General features: G+C 37.4%; 4 protein-coding genes across 7 annotated transcripts in view; 2 read left to right on the top strand and 2 right to left on the bottom strand.

Moving 5' to 3' along the window:
* Positions 1–1824: 1824 nt before the first annotated feature.
* rarres3l (retinoic acid receptor responder 3-like) lies at positions 1825–7676 on the bottom strand. The gene is made up of 5 exons (NM_001002623.1): positions 7638–7676; positions 7268–7324; positions 4833–4941; positions 4469–4737; positions 1825–2762 (listed from the first exon to the last, which is right to left on the bottom strand). The coding sequence occupies exons 2-5, from the start codon at positions 7280–7282 to the stop codon at positions 2643–2645; spliced, it is 513 nt and encodes a 170-aa protein (NP_001002623.1). The 5' UTR covers positions 7283–7324; positions 7638–7676; the 3' UTR covers positions 1825–2642.
* A 978-nt stretch (positions 7677–8654) lies between these two features.
* rarres3 (retinoic acid receptor responder 3) lies at positions 8655–14306 on the bottom strand. 2 transcript variants are annotated; one of them, XM_073921648.1, is made up of 5 exons: positions 14271–14300; positions 14013–14054; positions 13535–13661; positions 13160–13428; positions 8655–9507 (listed from the first exon to the last, which is right to left on the bottom strand). In XM_073921648.1, the coding sequence occupies exons 4-5, from the start codon at positions 13397–13399 to the stop codon at positions 9397–9399; spliced, it is 351 nt and encodes a 116-aa protein (XP_073777749.1). In that variant the 5' UTR covers positions 13400–13428; positions 13535–13661; positions 14013–14054; positions 14271–14300; the 3' UTR covers positions 8655–9396. The 2 variants fall into 2 exon arrangements, with proteins under 2 accessions (XP_073777749.1, NP_001070094.2); NM_001076626.2 differs by having other exon boundaries at positions 8657–9507; positions 13535–13643; positions 14271–14306.
* A 629-nt stretch (positions 14307–14935) lies between these two features.
* ints5 (integrator complex subunit 5) lies at positions 14936–21594 on the top strand. Of its 2 annotated transcripts, XR_012389979.1 has the most exons (3): positions 14936–15167; positions 17767–21049; positions 21246–21594. XR_012389979.1 is itself a non-coding variant. In XM_687970.9 (2 exons), the coding sequence occupies exons 1-2, from the start codon at positions 15097–15099 to the stop codon at positions 20765–20767; spliced, it is 3072 nt and encodes a 1023-aa protein (XP_693062.2). In that variant the 5' UTR covers positions 14936–15096; the 3' UTR covers positions 20768–21594. The 2 variants fall into 2 exon arrangements, 1 of the variants encoding a protein (XP_693062.2); XM_687970.9 differs by having other exon boundaries at positions 17767–21594.
* Positions 21595–22002: 408 nt separating this feature from the next.
* ganabb (glucosidase II alpha subunit b) overlaps positions 22003–22303 on the top strand; it is a 37122-nt gene continuing 36821 nt past the window's right edge. For both annotated transcript variants that reach the window (XR_012389980.1, XM_009291260.5), the window contains exon 1: positions 22003–22054. Coding sequence is in view for 1 of the 2 variants with exons in the window: in XM_009291260.5 (XP_009289535.1) it covers positions 22032–22054 (23 nt within the window). In the remaining variant the exon portion in view is untranslated. The remainder of the gene's footprint in view (positions 22055–22303) is intronic.

Below are 22303 nucleotides of genomic sequence, written 5' to 3'. Positions count from 1 at the left end.
GGTAAATGTAATGTTTTTATTGCTTGCATGTAAGTCAAGTTCAGTTAAACCGTTACACTGGTGTCAAAACAAGGAAAGCAGACAAGTTATCTCTGTTCAACAGTCAAGTCGTATGTCAAAATGATCTAATTCCTTATCTTTGTCCAGTGTTTAATGTGCAAATGTTTATCTAAAGGGATGGTGGATGTGGTCGTGGAACTGCTGTGCAGTATGGTAAAAGTTCTGTTCTGTTAATATTCACCCTGTCTTTATATCTAGAGGCTGTAATTACTATGCATATTATACTTTATATATATATATATATATATATATATATATATATATATATATATATATATATATATATATATATATATTAATAATTTGGTGCACTTACTGTACCTAACTGTTTTTACATTGAACATTTCTGTACATGTACATTGTCACATTTCTAATTACATTGTTAAGTGATCACATTAACCCCTAAACCTTCCCATATCACCAAATCTGTTTCTAAACTTATCCGTAACATACATCAGTGTTGTTGTTTTTTTTTATCCAAGTACTTAGTAGTTAAGGCCTCTTAATATAAAATAAGAACTATTCAAAATATTAGTGATAATAATATTTGATTAATCAATTAAAAAACAAAAAATGGAACAAGCAAAGTAATCTGTATTTATATAGCGCATTTATTGTGTATGGCTATACACCCAAAGCGCTTCACAATCATGAGGGGGTCTCTCCACACCACCACCAGTGTGCAGCATCCACTTGGATGATGCATCGGCTGCCACAGGACAACGGCACCAATGTGCTCACCACACACCAGCTATAGGTGGAGTGGAGAGAGAGTAATAGAGCCAATTAGTTGGATGGGGATGATTGGGAGGCCATGATGAGTAAGGGTCGATGGAGGGAATTTTGGCCAGGACATGGGGGTTAAACCCCTACTCTTTACAAGAAGTGCCATGGGATTTTTAATGACCACACCGAGTCAGGACCTCGGTTTAACGTCTCATCCGAAAACATTGCTGACTGACAGTGTAGTGTCCCCAGTACTTAATCTGTAAATCGCGAGGTCCTGGAACAGATCGGGGTAACGGATCCTGCATGCCACCTGAGGTTGTAAAGGTGTTGCACACGAAAATGGAGAGGGGTAGGTTGGGGGAATAGCGGGGCATTGGATAGCAGAGGGGTGATGTGGATGTAAGACAAAAGCCAGGGTGGGGGTTGGTTGTCGCGGACGAAAATGAAGAGGGCTGGGAAGTCGAAGAACAAAGTGAAAGTGAACAGCGGACGGGGGAGGAGGGGGATCAGTAAAATGAGGTGCCGGATCAGATTTCAGAGGTGCTGTATCCGGATCCAGCATTTTCGGCATAAATTAAGCACAAATTATTTATTTATTTGATTTATATATATATATATATATATATATATATATATATATATATATATATATATATATATATATATATATATATATATATATAAAATAAGGAATGAGGCAACATCAGTCTTTATGGTAATCAACAGTGTGTCATAATTGTTTTTAAATGAGCCGAACTTGATTTGTTTTGCTTTTCATGTGCTCCACTAGCTCAACAGATATTGTCTCTGCTGTCAGTTGTGTTTATTTCCCACTGCTTTGTAGTCACAAGAATTCGGTATTTAGCAAGAAGTGGTAACAAAGCTCTCATTGAGCGGATGTAATTACTGCAGGCCAGTGAGACCGAGATCTCAAGATAAGCTTGTGTAAAGAGGGACGTTACAGAATTAAAGTAAGAATCAGCACTCAGACATGCATATTATGACAATACCAAAGAAATGCACAACTCTTGAGTATACAATGTCAAAGATTTAATGGCTCAAAAATAGAAACATGGCAGTTTACTTGAAGATTAATTTGGTCAAACCAACCGTTCATCCTATAGTTATTCTACAGTTATTAAAGTGCTTGAAATATCATTAGGAAACCAGCAGAAAGAGAAATCACATCAAAATAAAACAATGTCAGGCCTCGGGGTCAGACAGTGAGGATGGATTTATCATTGCATTGTTTCCCCAACCTCATGCAGTTTCACTTATTAATTTCCGTCTTTGGGCTTCTTTTTTTAAATTTACATTAGTATGGATAATTGGATCAGACCCATTCTCTGAGCCTGAGGAGAAACACCAAAGTTACTCCAGACGCTCAATAGGCTTCAGGCCAATTGTGTTCAATTCATGGCAAATGAAGCCTCCTTTCACAATAATATTTGGCACTGTCTTTCTGGAATATGGCCATGGGAACATCTTTTTACACAGTTGAAGACATAAGAGACTATGAAGGATTTGAGCAACGCGTATTAATCACTGCAATAAAGGTGCAATCACTTATATTATATTTTTATATATATTCAACTTAGCATAAAGTGCTTTTAAACCAGTAGAAAGGGAAATGTGTGATATCAAAACGATTTAAAACTGCCTCAGGCATTAGAAGTTTAGCAATATATCAAAGTACACTTTTGTTATCAGACAGAACTGATGGGATTTTGGTTGCTGGCGATCTCATGTTCTGTTATTTACATTTTTTCTTCTACTAAGTGCAATGTTTTATTTTCACTTTAAAAACGAAAGGCCTCCTCAGTTGTGCTTTTCACTTCTGCATTTGCCAGTCCTCAGTGTGTTTGCTTATCTTTGTTTTTTGGACCAAAAATGGCAGCTGCAGCTGCAAGAAGCCCGACACCGATGGCTGCAGCAACACCAATTCCAACACCGACCTCCACTGCGTTTCGCACCTGTCAAAATAGATCAAATGCAGAATTACCTTAAAAAATTACTATATAGTTCAAGATTATTTTTGAATTTTGATTATGTAAACCAAATGTCCACAATTGATGATATCATTTAATAACATGAGCCACTTTTAAAAGCAGGATGAATTGTGATTGGCTGTTAAAGTTTTTATTATTTAACAGGTGGTTACGAAAAAACTGGAACAATATCGTTCCTCTGTGATGCTTTAGATATGCACTCACCAGCCACTTTATTAGGTACACCTGTCCAACTGCTTTTTAATGCAAATGTCTAATCAGCCAATCAAATGGCAGAAACTCAATGCATTTAGGCATGTAGACATGGTCAAGACGATCTGCAGTTCAAACCGAGCATCAGAATGGGGAAGAAAGCTGATTTAAGTGGCTTTGAACTGAGGCTACAGTTCACATGCTAACCAAAATTGGACAATAGAAGATTGGAAAAACGTTGCCTGATCTGATGAACCTTGATTTCTGCTGTGACATTCGGATGGTTGGGTCAGAATTTGGCGTCAACAACATGAAAGCATGGATCCATCCTGCCTTCTATCAGTGGTTCAAGCTCTTGGTGGTGGTGTAATGGTGTGGGGATATTTTCTTGGCACAATTTGGGCCCATTAGTACCAATTGAGCATCGTGTCAACGCCACAGCCTACCTAAGTATTGTTGCTGACCATGTCCATCCCTTTATGACCACAGTGTACCCTTCTTCTGATGGCTACTTTAAGCAGGATAACGCACCATGTCATAAAGCAGGAATCATCTCAGACTGATTTCTTGAACATGACAATGAGTTCACTGTACTCAAATGGCCTCCACAGTCACCAGAGCTCAATCCAATAGAGCACATCTGAGATGTGGTGGAACGGGAGATTAACATCATGGATGTGCAGCCAACAAATTTGCTGCAACTGCGTGATGCTATAATGTCAATATGGACCAAAATCTCTTCGAAATATTTCCAGTACCTTGTTGAATTTATGCCATAAAGGATTAAGGCAGTTCTAAAGGCAAAAGGGGGTCCAACCCTGTACTTGTAAGGTGTACCTAATAAAGTGGCCGCTGAGTGTACACTACCAGTTAATGTTTTATAAACACTGTTCTAAACTGAAGACTGTTCACTAAGCCTGCATTTATTAAATCTAAGATACAACGAAAATATAAAAATGTCATATAAAATACACGGTTTCTATTTTACAAGTTTTAAATTCAGAATCTTTAGCATTATTACTCGTCACATCCTTGAGAAATTATTTGGTGCTCTAAAAAAACGTTTATTATTATTATATTGAAAACTACTTCAAATAAAGGCTGATATTTGGATCTTTCCATTCATCAAAGAATCCTGAATAAATATTTAATCGTTATTAAACCTTTATAATAATAATTATAAACATTTCTTGAACTGCAAATCAGCATATTAGAATGTTTTCTGAATGATGATGTGACTGAAGTAATGATGCAAATATTTCAGCTTTGAAATCACATTTGAAAATCTGATCAAACAGAAGCCAGATATTTAAATAGTTAAAACATTTATATTTTTACCATTTTAAATGTATTTGTTATTTACTGGCATTTAAAAAAAAATAAGAAAAATTTTACTATAGTATCGGAATTAGTATATTATTATAGTTTTTATCCTTAATATGCACAGGCAATATTATCAGAATACATTCAATCTGTACCTGTCGAGAGTGAGCCTTTCCGTATCTCAGCTCCGTAACAAAGTGCTCACAGTTCCCACTAAACACGCAATATGGAAGTTCTCGCCCCAAAAGGCTGTGCGCGTCCCGCAGAATATCACAAATATCTCGTGGCTCATATTTGTCATCCAGGAGGTTGTTGATCTGATATTTATCATTGCCAACGATTTCATAAAGCTCTTCTTTCTTCACTATGGCTTTGTCATACAGCACTGACATCATACTGTAGGCTCCAGCTTGAGCATGTTCAGCTGTGAGGAAAGAAGTCAGATGACATCTATAAGGCTTTAAAAGAAATAACCTTCAATATAAAGCTCAATAAATGAAGCATTTAAAACAAACTCACAGGGTGGAGCCAGGTGAATCCCATAACCTTCACCCACATATATAGCCCAGTGCTGATATCCACCTCTGAAGATTTCAATCAGATCTCCGGGCTCTGGCTTCTGATCAAACTAGGAGACAACATAAGAGCCGTTTCACTAGTGAATATTAGGATATTATAAGGTTTAATAACATTTGAGATTAACCCTAATGTGCTGTTGGGGATGTTTTTATGTATTCTGGAGTGATACTGAGTCTTAATTTGGCCATAACCTTTTCTGTTTCAGCTAGTGTAATGATTTTTGGTGACATTTTGACAGCTATTTTGGGAAAATGCTTTGAATTTTTTTTTTTTTTAAACTCAACAATACACTCTGGGCAAATTTACTTTCCTTTTGTTATGTTAGGGATGCACGAAATTAAACTGCTGTAAAAATGTCTTAGATTAAAATATATTTCAAATATTTTAGCATAAATCTGCTGGAACACTGTTTCCTTATCCACGAAAGAGAGAAAGTGAAAGTAAAGGCTGAATGGAGGAGGCTCATTATCCTCTTGCTGCAGATGCTGTTTTACTATTTTCTTAACTAAAGTGTTCAGTTTTTCCACTTACAAAGTCCGCCATGTGAATAGCAAATGCGTCATGGAGCAACGCAGCTGACTCTTAAAGGGAATAGGAGATAAGAAATACCAGAGCAAATTTTCCCTTTCTTAAAATAGCTAAAGTGGTTTTGGACACAACTTTTAACGCTTTTGCGCCCTGCGCTTCAGACTTTGCACCTAGACCGTTAAAATAGAGCCCACAATGTCAAACTATTGGCTCAAAAGTAACTTCATCAACCGTTCAAGTAGTGAGAATTAATAAAAAAGTCTCTACCAAAACTCTCACTACCAAAATTTTGGTGAAGTTTCGGTAGTGACATCATATAAAATTGCCTCTGCCAAAACTCATTACTGAAACTTTCAGCTCAAAAATACTAATTAACATACTAATTAATTTACTAAATAAAATAATTACTAATAAATATACAAAACAACTTTACAAAACACTATACAAAATACTAATTAATATACTGAAATACAAATTTTAAATCTTTATAAATATATCATATGTTCTACTTATACAAATTTTAATAAGTACAGGTTAAATAAATAAGTATTATGATTCATCTTTCCACTAATTGATGTTATGCAGAATGATGAGTTACTTTACAGCATTCTTTTGAATAGAAAATCTATTTAATAAAGTAAGTGTGATGCAAAATGTGTATTATGATTAAGTATTAAAAGTATCTTGATTTATCTTTATAAGTATCATGAATCATTTTTACACAAATTGATGTTATGCAGAATAAGTTAATTTATAGCAGTGGTTCTCAAACTTTTTTCATCAAGTACCACCTTAGAAAAAATTTGTCTCTCCAAGTACCACCAAAATGAGTAGTGTTGAAATACAGTAGCGTAATAGGCCCAGTAAAGCAGCTAACTGCACAGTTAGAAAGATCATGGCAGATTACCTCAGAAATATAGGCTATATGTCATATATGGCATATTATATACATCATTTTTGGTAAACTTGGAAATGTGTGAAGCATGTACAAGACATATTTCATTCGTCCGCGTACCACTAGAAGGAAGCCCGCGTACCACTAGTGGTACACGTACCACAGTTTAAGAACCACTGGTTTATAGCATTCTTTTGAATATGCAATCTATTTTGTAAAGTAAATGTGATGCAAAATGTCTTAATTTAACCTATTTTTCAAATTAGTAAAATTAACTTTACTACTTCTTGTATCAAGGAAGATCTACACAAAATCTAAACTCATTTGAAGTTCATTTATTTTTTTGATGAGTAGCATATGAGCAGTGACGACACACTTTTCTGCGTCTGTAAACTTGAGACAGTTAATAACACAAATCACATTGATTAAAAAAATAAAAAAATAAATAGTAAATATATATATATATATATATATATATATATATATATATATATATACACACAATTATATATATATTTTTTTTAAGCTGATTTTTAATCTTCAAAATAAGTTTTAAAATGAATATTTGTTCATCTCTAAAATTAAGCACATAATGTTAACCATCATCACCTGCAAAATACTCAAAATGGTAATTTTAGCCAAATTAACCTCAAAACCCATTTCTCTTCTTGTACATGGCTAAAAAACAGAAAGTGAAAGTGTGTTTGTTATCTGTGGATGTCATACCGATACTTTCACAGAGGTGTCACGTTATTGTATGTAATCTGTAATATTTGTGTCGTTACAGACCTTGAGCCTTGAGCAATAATAAGCAGCATGATTACCAAACTGTGCAAAAGTGTCAAACAGCATGATTTCATCAATGCCAGCAGCACTAAAATGATACTGTATGTCATTTAATGTTATATTTCAGTATTATTCCAGTTGTTTCATATTATTAAATGATATTTACCTTTGTCGGTGCCATGGCAACCTCAACGAACTTTTCGTTTATAACGTTTCCTCAGTCCTAAGGAGAAAAACAATCGAGCTCAAGCACTTTAACGTCAAATATACGTTTAATTCTAGGCTATTTGTCCATAAAATAACAGAACATAAACCACCATGTACATTTTCTGGAAATCAAATCTCATATGCGTAAGTTAAATAATAAAAAATCGACACTAAAATGAAAATCAGACTATAAAAACAGCTTGACGTCTATCTAGACAACGGTCTTGATAAACAAACAAATTCCCACTCCATACTATCCCAGGCTTTACACACGGTCTTCATTTCGTAATATCTTAACACATTTGTATCAATTACTGACTTGTACTTACAGAGATGTCAGATTGAGTCCGTGTATGTGTACACTCCAGTCCGCTGTATTTGTCCGTCTGAGGTAAAAAATAACATCAGAGCGCAGAAATCAGCTGATGTGGAGGATGAGAGAAAAGCTTCGGCCAATCAGCGCGCAGAGCTAGTCGGCGCTGATAGCGATCATTGGCTGACGAACGCCCTTTTAAAGTGACCATGCTGTGCTAACCCTTGTGTCCTGTTCAAATTGACAACCCTCTCGTTATAGTTGTTGATGATTTTGCCCCATTGGCTTACATTATATGTCATTACATTACATTACATTATATATAATGACAAAGACATAGTACAAAGACATCTCAAAGACATTGTATATAGGTAGTTATGCATTGTTGTTTGTCGGTTGTTTTCCCGAATGGGTACAATTTGTCGTTTTTACTGTGTTTTTTATTGTGTTGATCATCAGTTGTCAGCATTAACCCTTTATATATCCCTGTGCTAAAAAGTTTTTGGCTTTTATATGAATTAAAACAACATATTATAGTGTGTGTGTGTGTGTGTGTGTGTGTGTGTGTGTGTGTGTGTGTGTGTGTGTGTGTGTTTGCATAATACACTTATGTTTTGAGAGCTGAGCTGCTTATTTATGTTTCCTCAGACATGTTTTATTTTTTTGCTATTGCAACTGATGATCAACAGTAAAAAAAAATTAAAATTACCTCCACCCAGAGGGAAAATCGGCAACAATCAAGAATATGGATGATTATGTGTATCATGGCTTTGCAATCAAAAAATGTCTTTATAATTGAAGTCAATGGGGCAAAAACAGCCACAAACCTAACGAAAGGGTAGTTAATTTGCCCAGAGTGAAATATTAGTAATTATATTGTTTTATTTTATATGTTTTGACTATTTACTTACCAGTAATTTTCACTAATACTTATTTTTGTATTAATGTTCAATAGTTATGCATAATAGTTATATATTTGTAATATTGTTTATATTACTTATTACATCTATTTCAGAAATAATCTTAACTCATCTTGACTGCATCACCACAAATCAAGTTTTATTTGTTATCAGATTTATGTCAGACACAGTTAATTTCATTGTAAACAGCTTTACATTACATTTATGAACATTTATACATGTTTGTGAGCCAAGCATTTCCATATAATGTGGTTCATGTTTTTATTTTTTGCCATTTGTTTGTGCTTTTGAATTGCATTATGGGAGCTTGACCTTTCTTGCAACTTTTAACATTGAAAAGTTTGACTTTTGTTAAAAAATTTGAATAGTTTTAAGTGAAATATTGTCTGGGTTGCTGTTGTATTTTATACTACTAAACCCTCGTAATAAACTGCCAGTTTATTTTCTATTATTTCACAAACTTATTTCTCTAAATATCATTTCTTATACATCATATTATTTCAAACTATACTAAAATGTCAAGAAAATTAATTTTGTTAAACTGCAGAGTTGAATTTTCATCGTCAAAAGTGGACAGAGCAGAGATCAACATCTCATAATGCAATTTACAACCATAAATAAACAGAAAACGCTTATGATTCACAAAATACAGAAATTCTTAACAGACTTTTTTTATGGTGTGTTATTAACAATACGGTTTTAGAAATATTTATAATGATACAGGGATTACAATGTAAACATGGTAAACCAAACGACACATACAAAATAAATTAGATAAAATGCCCCAAACTATATTTCAAAAAAAGTCATCAACAATAGCTTTAGCAATAGCAATAGCTCTTTATTATCCACTGTTCATTGTGTTTGCTTCTCTTTGTTGTTTGAACCAAAGATCTTTACAACAGCATAAGCAAGGACTCCGAAGCTAATTCCTGCAGCAACACCCATCTCCACTGCTTTTCGCACCTATAAAAAAACAATATTATCAAAATGAATTCGTTGTTGTGATTGGTTATTGCGGTTTAATAATCATAATAAGAATAAATAATCTACTATCATATCACATCATATATACAGATTATTTTGAGAGACGTAAACAATAACCATGGTCTCAACATGTTTCCTGTTTTACATTTTTAATTTCTATAGATTCTATGTCAAAAATTGCCAGGGGTATGAATAATTTCAGGCTTGACAGTATGTGTTTGTACTATGAAGCTATTGATTGCTTGCATCTAAATTGGCTGATTGAAATTCAATAGTGTGCCATAATTTTCATATAAGCACACAGCTAAAGTAGTTTCAGGCCGGTTTGGACCACACCACAGTTTCATTTCACTACATTGAATGGTTTCATATCTTACAGCTATGTTAGACTTAAGAATCTGCACTATGCCTGTAGAACAACTGTTGCATGAATATCCAGTCTATTTACCTACAAATATTTGCTGTGAGTCATTCTGTGACACATGGATGAACACTGACATACCAAGAGGAATCAAATACAGTCATTTTCCTTCAGCTTGGTCCCTTATTTATCAGGGGTCGCCACAGGGGAATGACCTGACAACTTATCCAGCATATGTATTACACAGAGCCCTTCAGCCGCAACCCAGTACTGGGAAACACCCATACACTCTCATTAACACACACCACGGTCAATTTAGTTCATTCAGTTCACCTATAGCCCATGTCTTTAGGGGAAATTGGTGCACCCAGAGGAAACCCATGCCAACATAGGGAGAACATGCAAACTCCACACAGAAATGCCAACTAGCCAAGCTTGAACTTGAACGAGTGACCTTCTTGCCGTGAGGCGACAGTGCTAACCACTGATCCACTGTGCCGCCCAGAATAAAACACATTCTTAATGTTAATACTAAGACAAAAATGACACCAAACGGAACAAAAGGCTTTGGATGGGATGAGTAAGAAACTAGTCCTACACACAGGAGCAGTTTGAGGACAAAAACCTGACAAATATCTAGAAATGCAACACCTAAATAATGTCTATAGGTGTCGTTATCATATGTGGAATAATTTACTCCGATATGTTGAATAGGGTATGTGCCGAGCTAGTGCTGTTCCCATGCTGATACACTTCCGGTGACCTGTTATTGTGAACTATTTCTCATTTTATACGGTTCCTTATACAGCATCGATGTTGTAATGTCATTAAAATACATTCAGTTAAATAAACTTTAGCATTTATTTAGTTGCTCAAGTGTAAAACGAGACAAAAAGCTGTTTACTCGCACGCGGCCGTCAGAATCGGCAGGCTAACGCAGAAGCTCCTTGAATATACTGGGGTAAACACATGCTCATATTATAAAGATATGGCGGGGAAAATGTAATTTAATGCAGTGCTTCTTGTACAAACTGAGACCCACTTTAATTCGGATATCACTCAGCCAGTGGAGATCGCTGTTTTTAAAAAAAAACAGACCTTAAATGCACCGGATTTTGCATTGCCATTCAATTCGCCGGAAGCGCTTAACCCAGGTTAATGGCAAATTAAAAGTCCTATTAGCATGCTTCGGCATAGATCCCATTATTGCAAAATAATGTACAACTTTCGTCTTTCGGATGAGACGTTAAACCGAGGTCCTGACTCTCTGTGGTCATTAAAAATCCCATGGCACTTCTCGTGTAAGAGCAGGGGTGTAACCCCGGTGTCCTGGCCAAAGTCCCTCTATCGGCCCTTACGATCATGGCCTCCCAATCATCCCCTTCCACCGAATTGGCTCTATCACTGTCTCTCCACTCCACTAATAGCTGGTGTGTGGTGAGCGCACTGGCGCCGTTGTCCTGTGGCAGCCGTCGCATCATCCAAGTGGATGCTGCACACTGGTGGTGGTGTGGAGAGACCCCCCTCATGATTGTAAAGCGCTTTGGGTGTATGGCCATACACAATAAATGCGCTATATAAATACACATTACATTACATTACATTACATTACAACTGCTTTTCACCATGACCACATCAGCACCTCAGGTGTGTTTTTTTTTTCTAATAATTCAATGGCCTGTTGTCAATCAGAACCCCCAGTTTTTCATGATTACGCGATCGCTGAAACCAACGCAAGATCAACAAAGAGTTGCACATTTTTGCAGTTGGAGTGGGAGTTTTTAGCCTGTGCAGTGAGCAGACGCGGATGAAAAGTGAGTGATTTACATGCAAAGATGGGATTAGACATCCTGTGGCGTGAATTGTGCGCTTGACGCGCTTAAGACTGCAAAAGAAAGTGAGCAAACATTTAACAAAAAGAGCAATGGAACAAACCGATGAAGATCGTCAAATCGATAAATAATTTCGTTTAACTCTTTTCATGCAGTTAACGAGAGAAAACGCTTCCCTGCCAATGACGAGTTTTACGGCAATCCGTGTCTTAGGTGTAATACGGTAGGGAAAGCCCTAACACAGGTCTTGAGTGAGGTACATGATGTCAGATGCTCCAGGGACTGGAATCTAAGAAAGTAAGATTGTGGATAAAAATAAGAGTTATACAAACTTCATTTGGCTTAATCCCTACTGTTTTAGATCTTGTCTTGGCGAGAGACTAAATAACGAAGCCTTATTTTTTATGATTTGTGTCATAGTGTCCGATTGCACACCTAACACAGTAGGCCACCTATAAGGGTAAATAAGATATATATATAATTTTTAATATTTACATATTTTTAAGTCGCAAAATTGTCTTCGAAATTCTGAGAATTATCAAAATCATCAGTCATTTTTATAACAAAAAATCATGAAAAACTAGGGGGTCTGGTCAATTATACCTTGCATACTGTACAGTTGAAGTCTGAATTATTAGCCCCCTGTATATTTTTTCTTAATTTCTTTTTAACAGAAAACATTTTTAGACATCATAGTTTAAACAACTAATTTCTAATAACTGATTTCTTTTATCTTTGTCATTAAACAGAATAATATTTTACTAGATATTACTAACTAGGCTTAACTAGGGTAATTAGGTAAATCATTGTATAATGATGGTTTGTTCTGTAGGCATTCATTCATTCATTCATTTTCTTGTCGGCTTAGTCCCTTTATTAATCCGGGGTCGCCACAGCGGAATGAACCGCTATCTTATCCAGCAAGTTTTTACGCAGCGGATGCCCTTCCAGCTGCAACCCATCTCTTGGAAACATCCACACACACACTCATACACTACGAACAATTTAGCCTACCCAATTCACCTGTACCGCATGTCTTTGGACTGTGGGGGTAACTGAAGCAAACCCACGCGAACGCAGGGAGAACATGCAAACTCAACACAGAAACGCCAACTAAGCCGAGGCTTGTACCAGTGACCCAGCAACCTTCTTGCTGTGAGGCGACAGCACTACCTACTGCGCCACTGCTTCGCCGTTCTGTAGATAACCAAAAATAAATATTGCTTAGTGCTAATTTTATTGACCTTAAAATGGTTTTAAAAAATGTAAACTGCTTTTATTCTAGCCGAATTAAAACAAATAAGACTTTCTCCAGAAGAAAAAACATTATAGGAAATACTGTAAAAAAATTCCTTGCTCTGTTTAGCAAATAAAAAAATAATGTACAGGAGGGCTCATAATTTTGACTTCAACTGTATGTCATCCCAATCAACTGTACCTGTCGAGAGTGAGCCTTTCCGTATCTCAGCTCGGTAACAAAGTGCTCACAGTTCCCACTGAACACACTATACGAACGTTCTTGTCCTAAAACACTGTAGGCGTCCTGCAGAATCTCATGAATCGGACGAGGCTCATATTTGTCATCCAGAAAGTTGTTGATACGGTAATCATGATCGCCAACTACTTCATAAAGGTTTTCCTTCTTCACTTTGGCTCTTTCGTGTAGCACAGACATCATACTGTTGGCCCCGGCATGAGCATATTCAGCTGTAAAGACATAAAATCAGAAATGAGAACAATCAGAAGACTTGATCCAGGTAAAACAAGCTCTGCAGTATGTAAAGCATGTTAAACATAAAACAACAAAACTCACAGGGTGGAACCAGGTGAATCACATAACCATCTCCGACATAAATAGCCCAGTGCTGATAAATGCCTCGAAAGATTTCAATGAGGTCTCCGGGTTGTGGTTTCTTATCAAACTAGATGACAATATCAGGCTTAATAAAAAATACAGAGGCTTATGTTTGTCTACAATTATTAAGACAGTTTAATTAACATAAACCAACTCCATTTGTACTTAAAAGTGAAACTGTAAACATATTAGCAAAGCCAGTCTGCAGGTTTCAGAGAGGTTTTAATGAAGTATTTAGCTATTTTTGCTGCCATAAACAATCTAAGCAATACTTTAAAGTACACTTATATATATTAAACTTTTCAGACTCTGTATTCATCTATTTACAGTTTAGTATTAAACTGTGAATTTGTCAATAATAACATCAGAAATATATATATTCATGTTATCTTCCATTCTTCTGAGTAGTTAAAAGGTATTAAATGTTTTTAAATACCTTGTTCATGGCGATCTCAAACTTGTGTTTTGCTTTTCAGTCCTATTAGAAACATAACAAAACTTTTTTTTTTTACCATATTTAGCTGAATTTAAGTATCAAATACATCGAAAACAGATAAATTTACTGAAGGAGCTAACACTCGACAACAAAAACTAACAAAAATCAAACAAGTGCGCTTAATATTCTTGCTTATTAAGTAATAAATTTTGTATTTAACAACACTGTGGTCTTAAAGAATGAATATCTTATACTTACAATGATGTCTGTCGAAGTTGTTTCGTTTCTGAAGCAAGTAAGCATAGACTCCACAGAATAAATAGATCTCGCTGCTCGACCAATCACAGTCCTTCTGTAAGCGACGCGCTTATGGGCTGGTTTTCCTCGGAAACTATTGTAAAAGTATTTAGTTTTATGTACATCTCTTTTGTTCACTTTATTTCAGGTTTTGTCAGATGACTGATCAGATGACAATAGGTTTTAAGAGCCCGGGCGAACTATTTCAACAGGTCACGCACCTGTTACACGGTTGTTGTTAGATCAGATATATCAGATCAGTTGTTGCTATACCTAAAGTCAACGAAAATGATTAATATTATTTATTAAATTCCCTATTAATTGTATTTTATTAACGACTACCCCACCCCAACCTTTAACCCAACACTTGTATGAACATTATATCACATTAATTATACGTTATATCTCACTGAGTATCTCAGTTTTGTTGCCTTCATAAATGTGCTTATTAGTATCATATTAGAAATATACGGTGTGTTTTCATCGACAAACGAGCTCACTCCATTTTGAATGGTGAATGTTTTGTGTGTATGTGTCTTTACTACCCAGATTTTAGCTCTCCTAAACTACAGAGGGCGGTATGTGTGACCAAACCGGATTTTTTCCCGCGGCGAGAGAAAGAAAGTACGAGAGCTTCCGGTGTCTGGTGCATCGTTCAATGAAACGGGGCTGAAACTGGTATAAGTTGTAAATAGTCAACTTTCCTATCATAAATCGACGTTGTTGTTGTTATTATTTATGGCAATATAATACTCTGCATGGAATATTTAGCGTAAGCTCATTAAAGATGTCTGGGATGTTCGAGGGGAATGCCTTACCAGGCATACAAACTCATAGCCACACTCCAAACAATTACAGGTGAGCAATACAAGTATGATTGTTATTATTAGCTTATAAACGGTGTTTCAGTTTATAGATGTAGTTCTAGTTTGCATTGCTGCATTATCAGTATAAAAGAGTATATATGTGTTTTTAAAAATATAATTAAATTTAGTATGATCAATCACCTTTTCTTTTATAGATAGGAGAACTATGTTGTTTTCAACCATATTTTGACATTATATTCTTATATCAAGTTATTGGAAATGGGAAAGTAGATACAGCTATGAAGATTACTTTTTAAATATGTTTAATTTCACTGCATTTACTCGTTATTGGTTTCAAATGATATATATATATTCATTCATTCATTTTCTTGTCAGCTTAGTCCCTTTATTAATCCGGGGTCGCCACAGCGGAATGAACCGCCAACTTATCCAGCAAGTTTTTACGCAGCGGATGCCTGTAATATTTTTTTTCTTCTGAAGAAAGTCTTATTTGTTTTGTTTTGGCTAGAAAAAAAGCAGGTTTAAATAATTTGAAACCTCCTTTAAGGTCAATATTATTAGCTCCTTTAGGCAATATATATTTTTGATTGTCTGCAGAAGAAACTACTGTTATACAATGACTTGTCTAATTACCCCAATTAAGCCTTTGAATCGCACTTTGAATCTGAATGCTTGTATTTTGAAAAATATCTCATAAAATATTATGTGCTGTCATCATAGCAAAGATAAAATAAATCAGTTATTAGAAATGATTATGTTATAACTGTTATGTTCAGAAATAAGTTCTTAAAAATCTTCTTTCCATTAAACAGAAATTGGTGGGAAAAGGTTGCTAATATTCAGGAGGGCTAATAATTCTGATTTCAACTTCATATACAGTTATTTTCCTCCCTACAAAGGAAAGAGAAATAAATACAATAGAATAAAAATATGAAACAAACTGTGCTTTGAGCATCTTAACTGTAAGAAAAACACTTTAGCTACAAAAGTCCTTCAGTCAAGAGCAGCGAGGGATTTTCTCCTTGTTGTTTTATTAATAATGATAAAAACAGGCGGCAGCAGGAATATTGCTCTGTCACTTTAATGTTTTCGCTTTCACGTGTCTTTTGATCCTTTACTCATTTGTTTATCACACAAATGATGGTTAATATAAATAATCACTAAATACTGCGTTTTGACACCTATTTGAACATTAAAGCGCTCACATTAAGATGACTTTAGATGTGTTCGCTCTGCTCGTCACAGTGTGCGAATGAGACCAAATGCTGACCGTATGCTACTGTGGCTGCGCGCCACACATACACACATAAGCATGCGGTCTTTTCCACTTTTAAGAGCAACAAATGTGTACAACTAAAAAGGGGGCGGTAAATAATGGAATACTCGTTTATATCGATCAATGGTTTTTCATAATCGTTAGAAGTGTTAGAAGAAACAAATCGTTAGAAGAATCGAAATCGGATTTTCGATTAATTGCACAGCCCTAATATATAGAGAGAGAGAGATGGATAATTATTATATGTCTGTCTAATGACATTAGCCCCTTTCACACAGTGATACCGGTAAATATCCGGAAAATTTCTGGAAAGACTTTACCGGTATATTCAAAAAAGCGCTGTTCACAGAGGCGAGGACGTTACGGAATTTTTCCGGAAAAGAGCATTCACACATCCATCGCAAAATGCCGGTAAATTCTGACATCATTAACCAGAAATTACCTCTAAACGGCTGCGCTTGTGTTTGTAAACATTTGACTACATTACAAACTCTTCGGATGGATTAGTATTGAGTACAACTCCAATGAAAACATAGAGAAACACTTTCGCATGTCGAGATGTTCATGATATGTGTGTGTGCTGGCGCTCACGGGCACACGCAAAGCTTGAAGGTAAACAAACAACGGATTATCATAAACATCTTAGCGATAATTATTTACACAGTTGGCATTAAGAAGGAACATAGAAACGTTATCTGACTAACAGCTAATGTGTCTGGAAAAATATTCAAAGGCTTTTAATCTCATAAACCGCGCGCACGTGAATGCGTCTGACTGTTCCGATTGACTAAAGTAGACGTCTCACGTCAGCACGTTCTAGACGTGTACGCGGTCTTTCTGGCAATCTTCCTTCTGCATTCACACAGCGCAGCATTCCGCCAAATTACCGGTAATGTTACAAATTCTCTTTCCGGAAAATAGCCAGAACAAATTTACCGGTATTTTCAAAAAGGGCCTGTTCACACATACAACCTTTCCGGAAAATTGCCGGTAATTTTCTGGAAAGGTCTGTATGTGTGAAAGGGGCTATTGAAAGTTGTTTTTGTAGAATGTGACAACTGGCAAAAATAAATAATAATAACTCTTCTAAAGTTAAAACGTTGTTTACGTATTTTCTGTAAAATTAATTGCACTCTTTTTTTTTTTTGGTTATTTTAACCAATCATAAATGTATTCCCCCCCCTGCTGTATGTTTCCTGTAAATAATTAGGTTATTATGTACATGAAATCACTTTTGTCAATCTAATATGATTCAGACAGCAAAACAGAATGAAACGTATTTAGTTAATTCCTAGCATATACACTAAATAAATATTTTTTGTGTTTCACCAACTTTGTTTCTTTCTTCCATCAGTCCTCAAGAGCTGTCATTAGAAATCAAGGCTTTCATCAGTGGAGTCGACCAGACACAAGGACGTAAACTCAGTGTTCGGGATCATGCTCGCTGTGCAATACGCCTCCTTCGAACTGTCCCAGCCTGCCGCGAAGCCGTCTTGGAGCATTTAAGGGGAGTGTATGATGAATACGTTGCTTCCTTTCTACAGGACCTGGAGGCAGAGGGTGAAAATGGTGGTAACAGTGCAAGTGGAGGAGCCAGCGTCAGCATATCAAATTTAGAGGATGTTATTAAAGAAGTCCACGCAGTCCTCTCTGAATTTATCAAGCTGAGTCCGAAAGCTTGGGCTCCCCTTGTGTCTAGCTGGGCTGTAGACCTCCTTGGTCAGCTTAGCAGCAAGCATGCAGGACGACGGGCTGCTCCTCACTCCTCCAGCCTGAATGAGCTGCTGCAGCTTTGGATGTCATGTGCAGCCACTCGCTCACTAATGGAGTGCTACTCCCAGTGTCTAGCGGCCATGTTGGCCTGGTGTCCCGATGCATGTGTGGATGCCTTGTTGGACACCTCAGTCCAGCATTCTCCTCATTTTGACTGGGTCGTCGCCCATATTGGTTCTGCTTTTCCTGGTACTATCATTAGCAGGGTTTTAGCTTGTGGTCTCAAAGACTTCTATGCACACGGATATTCCTCTGCTGAGAAGATCAGCCAACAGCAGGCAATAGACAAGAGTAGCAGAGTCCCTAAAATTGGCTCAGTAGTTGGTATCCTTGGACACCTGGCCTCCAGACATTCAGATAGCATCAAGAAAGAGCTTCTCAGGATGTTTCAGGACAGTCTGTCTGTGCCTCCACAAAATGTACCTCAGCTTACATCTGGAGCAGGTGGATGGGAAAATTCCCCTCATCTCCGTAGGGCAACTGTACCATTCCTTCTTCAACTCGCTGCTCTTTCCCCAACTCTCCTTGGTGCCGTTTCTACAGAGCTTGTTGAGTTTCTCAGACCACCTGTCCTAATTCAATTACAAGCCCAATTCCAGGCTTTGCCTCGGGAGGAGCTTGAGAATATGCTGGGTCTAGCCGTGCACCTCATAAGCCAAAGCCCTTCAGGTGGAGCAAGAGTGCTGAAGTTTCTTGCAGACACGGCCACACCCTCTTCAGTGATCATATCAGGTCCTACACCCTCTCCCCATGATGGTATTCGAGAGGCCTGTGACCGATTACTGCAAATGCTTCTGCTGCATCTTCACAAACTGGTGCACAACCGACCGGACGGTGATGAACCTTTTCCACAGTCCTCTACTTCTCCGGCAATGCCCCAAGTGATCCCATTTCTTGAGGAGCTCCAGGCACACATTGCTGATCTGTGTGCTGAAACTCTTCGACTTGAGAGGAAGCGGCACCTTTGGTTGCACCAGCTCCTGTGTCTGCTGTCAGTCTATGGTGGCCCAAGCATAGCCACTGAAGCTTTATGCCAGCTCTTCACTCAAGCCCGAAATCCAGAGGAGCTTGCATTGGCCTCGCAATTATACACCCAACTTTCCACTTCACTTTCCGGTTTGCTACCCTCAACAGTAGCCCGCTGTGTTGCTCAGATCCACACACAAACTCTTGATATCAAAGAGTTAGCTCAGCTGCTGAATAACCTGGCTACTGCGGTACAGAGTCAAGAGGAGGATGGAAAAAATGGAGGAGGAACAACAACAACAACGGGTAGTTTAACACAGTCTTCAATGGCTTCAGAAGTCAGAGTTGCCGTGTCCAGCAACCTTCAGGATTTCTGTCCATTACTGCTTCATGGGGATTCAGGGGTATCCAAAGCGGCTGTCCGACTTCTCTCATGTAGCCAGATTCCCAGAGCGTGCTCTCCAGCTCATCTGTTGCGGATATGTAGAGCTGCGGTGTCGCACTTCTTTGTGTGTTTACGACAACAAGGGAAGAGTCCTCAAGCAGGCCAAGAGGAAGTAGGCTACTCCAGGCGACTCTTATCACGTCTTGCGGCTTATTCTTCTTTGTCGCAAAAAGCTGTGCTTCAACAACTGGTGGAGGGAGCTCTACATAAAGGCAACCAAGATTTATTTGGAGGTCTGCAAGAGAACCCAAGTGATGACACCACACAGGCCCAAAACCTCGTCCCAGACTTGGGCATCTCCTTATTGGACGTCAACCGCAAATTTGGCACCTCAGTTAACTTCTCTGGAAACGTGTGGTCTGTTTTCCACGCTGGAATAATCGGAAAGGGTTTGAAGCCTCCATATACTCCCTTACATCCTGACCCAGATCGAGTCAGTCAGAATATGCAGACCTTGCTTGCGGTCATGGTTCAGTGCTGCAGCTCAAGTGGAGGAAACCCTACTGGTTCTGCTGGCAGTACTTGTAGTGAACCTAATGTTTCTGATAAACTCCCACCAATCAATGCTGAAGCTGCAAAGGTAATTGCCGTAACTCTTGTGGAGAATATATGCCCAGATGTGGCAAACGGAGAACTTTCCTGGCCTCCAGAGGAACATTCAAAAACCACAGTTGAGCGAGACATACACATTCGTCGTTGCTTCGAAAAAAACCCTGTGCTATTTTACCTCCTCCATGTGGTCGCAGCTGGACGTCCAGCGCTGTGCTATTGCTCTGTCATTTTAAGGGCTCTACTTTCCACCTTACTGGCTCACTGGGAGTCCTCAAGGGAGCCGTCGGTGTCTGACTCCCCCTGGCACCTTCAAACTTCCTGTTGGCTTGTATCATGTATGGGTGAAGGTCAGCTACTTCCTCCAGTCTTGAGTAATATCAATGAGGTCTTCCCTCACCTCTCGCCCTTTGAGGTTCGGCTGCTGCTGTTGGGTGTATGGGAGTATATGCGAGGGAACAGCCCAATGCCACAGAAATTTACCTTCTGTGCAGACCAGGGACTTTTCTTTCGGGACTTTTCACGTGATGGAGATGTTGCACGCTATATTGCGCCCATCCACAGCGTTCTGCATAAAAACATTGACCGATTGGGACACCTGTGCTGGAGGTTTCAAGTTTGATGACTGAAAAAATATTAGAAGATGTGTTGCAAACATGAATTTCTTTCAGGGTCACATACCTTTTCGGATTTAGATATTTTTCTACTTTGTTGTGTGTTGTAAACTTGACATCTGAAGTTGACATTTCTACATTTTTAAAAGTTATCAATGTTAAAAAACCTTCTTTATATGTAAGATTTTTCTTGTTTGCTAACTATCAAATCTTTTTTATATACAACCATCTAGTATTCGGTAGATTGTTTGTTTTATTAAAGGGATAGTTCACCCAAAAATGAATATACTGTCATGATTTTTGAACCCTTTACTTCAGTGGTGTCCAAACTTGGTCCTGGTGTGCCGGTGTCCTGCATAGTTTAGCTCCAACTTTCTCCAACACACCTGCCTGGAGGTCTAGTATACCTAGAAAGAGTTTAGTTAGCTGGTTCAGGTGTGTTTAATTGGGGTTGTAACTAAAATATGCAGGACACTGGCCCTCCAGGACTGAGTTTGGACACCCCTGCTTAACTTGTTTCAGATCATTGGGAGTTTATTTCCTCTGTTTAAAGAGAAGTAATATCTATTTTTTACATTTTACAACCTGTAACTATTGACTTGCATAGTATTTGTTTTCCTAATATGGAAGTCAATTGGTACAGGTTTTCAGCTTTCTTTAAAATATCTTATTTTGTGTTCAGGGTGAGTAAATGCTCATTATTGGGTGAACTATCCCTTTAAGCACTTAAAACATATTCCTACAGCAGTGTAAGAGACTCAAAAATGTTTTTGCAATTTTTTATTGTGTCTGTGTTGTGTGGAAAACTGAACATTAAATAAAATCATAAAACATCTGTTTTATTGTAAACTTGTTGATGGAAATGGAGCAATTTGTATATAAAATGAAAAGCAAAAAACATAAACAAAATTAAACAAGTATGCATGGAATTACCCACAGGGATACATATATATATGTTTAGCCTGCATGGGATTAACCAGTGAGATACATGTCCAGTGTATGTAAATCTGAAGCATCCTTTTCAACAAAAAATGCCTGATTAAAACATATTATCTGACATGAAATAAGGAATCATATGATGAATGATACTTGCTTATCTGCGATATAATGTTCATGCTACAATTATCTTGTGTACACAAGCATACATGCGCAGATGGGTTTGTATCCATGGTAAGGGTGATCTACAGGGATTCGGTTGTTACCCAATAGAGTTCCTCCAAATACACCAACTACCAACCTCCGGGAGGCTGGGCTTAACGCTGTGTGTCCAAGATGGCGGCTAACTCCATTGAAAGGTAAAACAAAGACTTCTGGCTATCATATCAGTTTGTCGTCATTCATTTTTTGAGTTTCATCGGGTTGTAATTTTAGTTAAGCGATGGGGAGTTCGCAGGGTTGTGAATCTGCAGGTGTTAAACGAGGAAGCTGATTGTAACGTTAGATGTGAATGCGTGGCTAAACCATCGCTGGCTTTATGACGAGTCATGTTTGAATTTATAAAACATTAATGCCTTTAAATGCATTGTGCTTGATGTGAATTAATC

The sequence above is a fragment of the Danio rerio genome, chromosome 14, assembly GCF_049306965.1.
Source record: "Danio rerio strain Tuebingen ecotype United States chromosome 14, GRCz12tu, whole genome shotgun sequence".
Lineage (NCBI taxonomy): Eukaryota > Metazoa > Chordata > Actinopteri > Cypriniformes > Danionidae > Danio > Danio rerio.
This window is presented reverse-complemented; position numbering and strand designations above follow the sequence as displayed.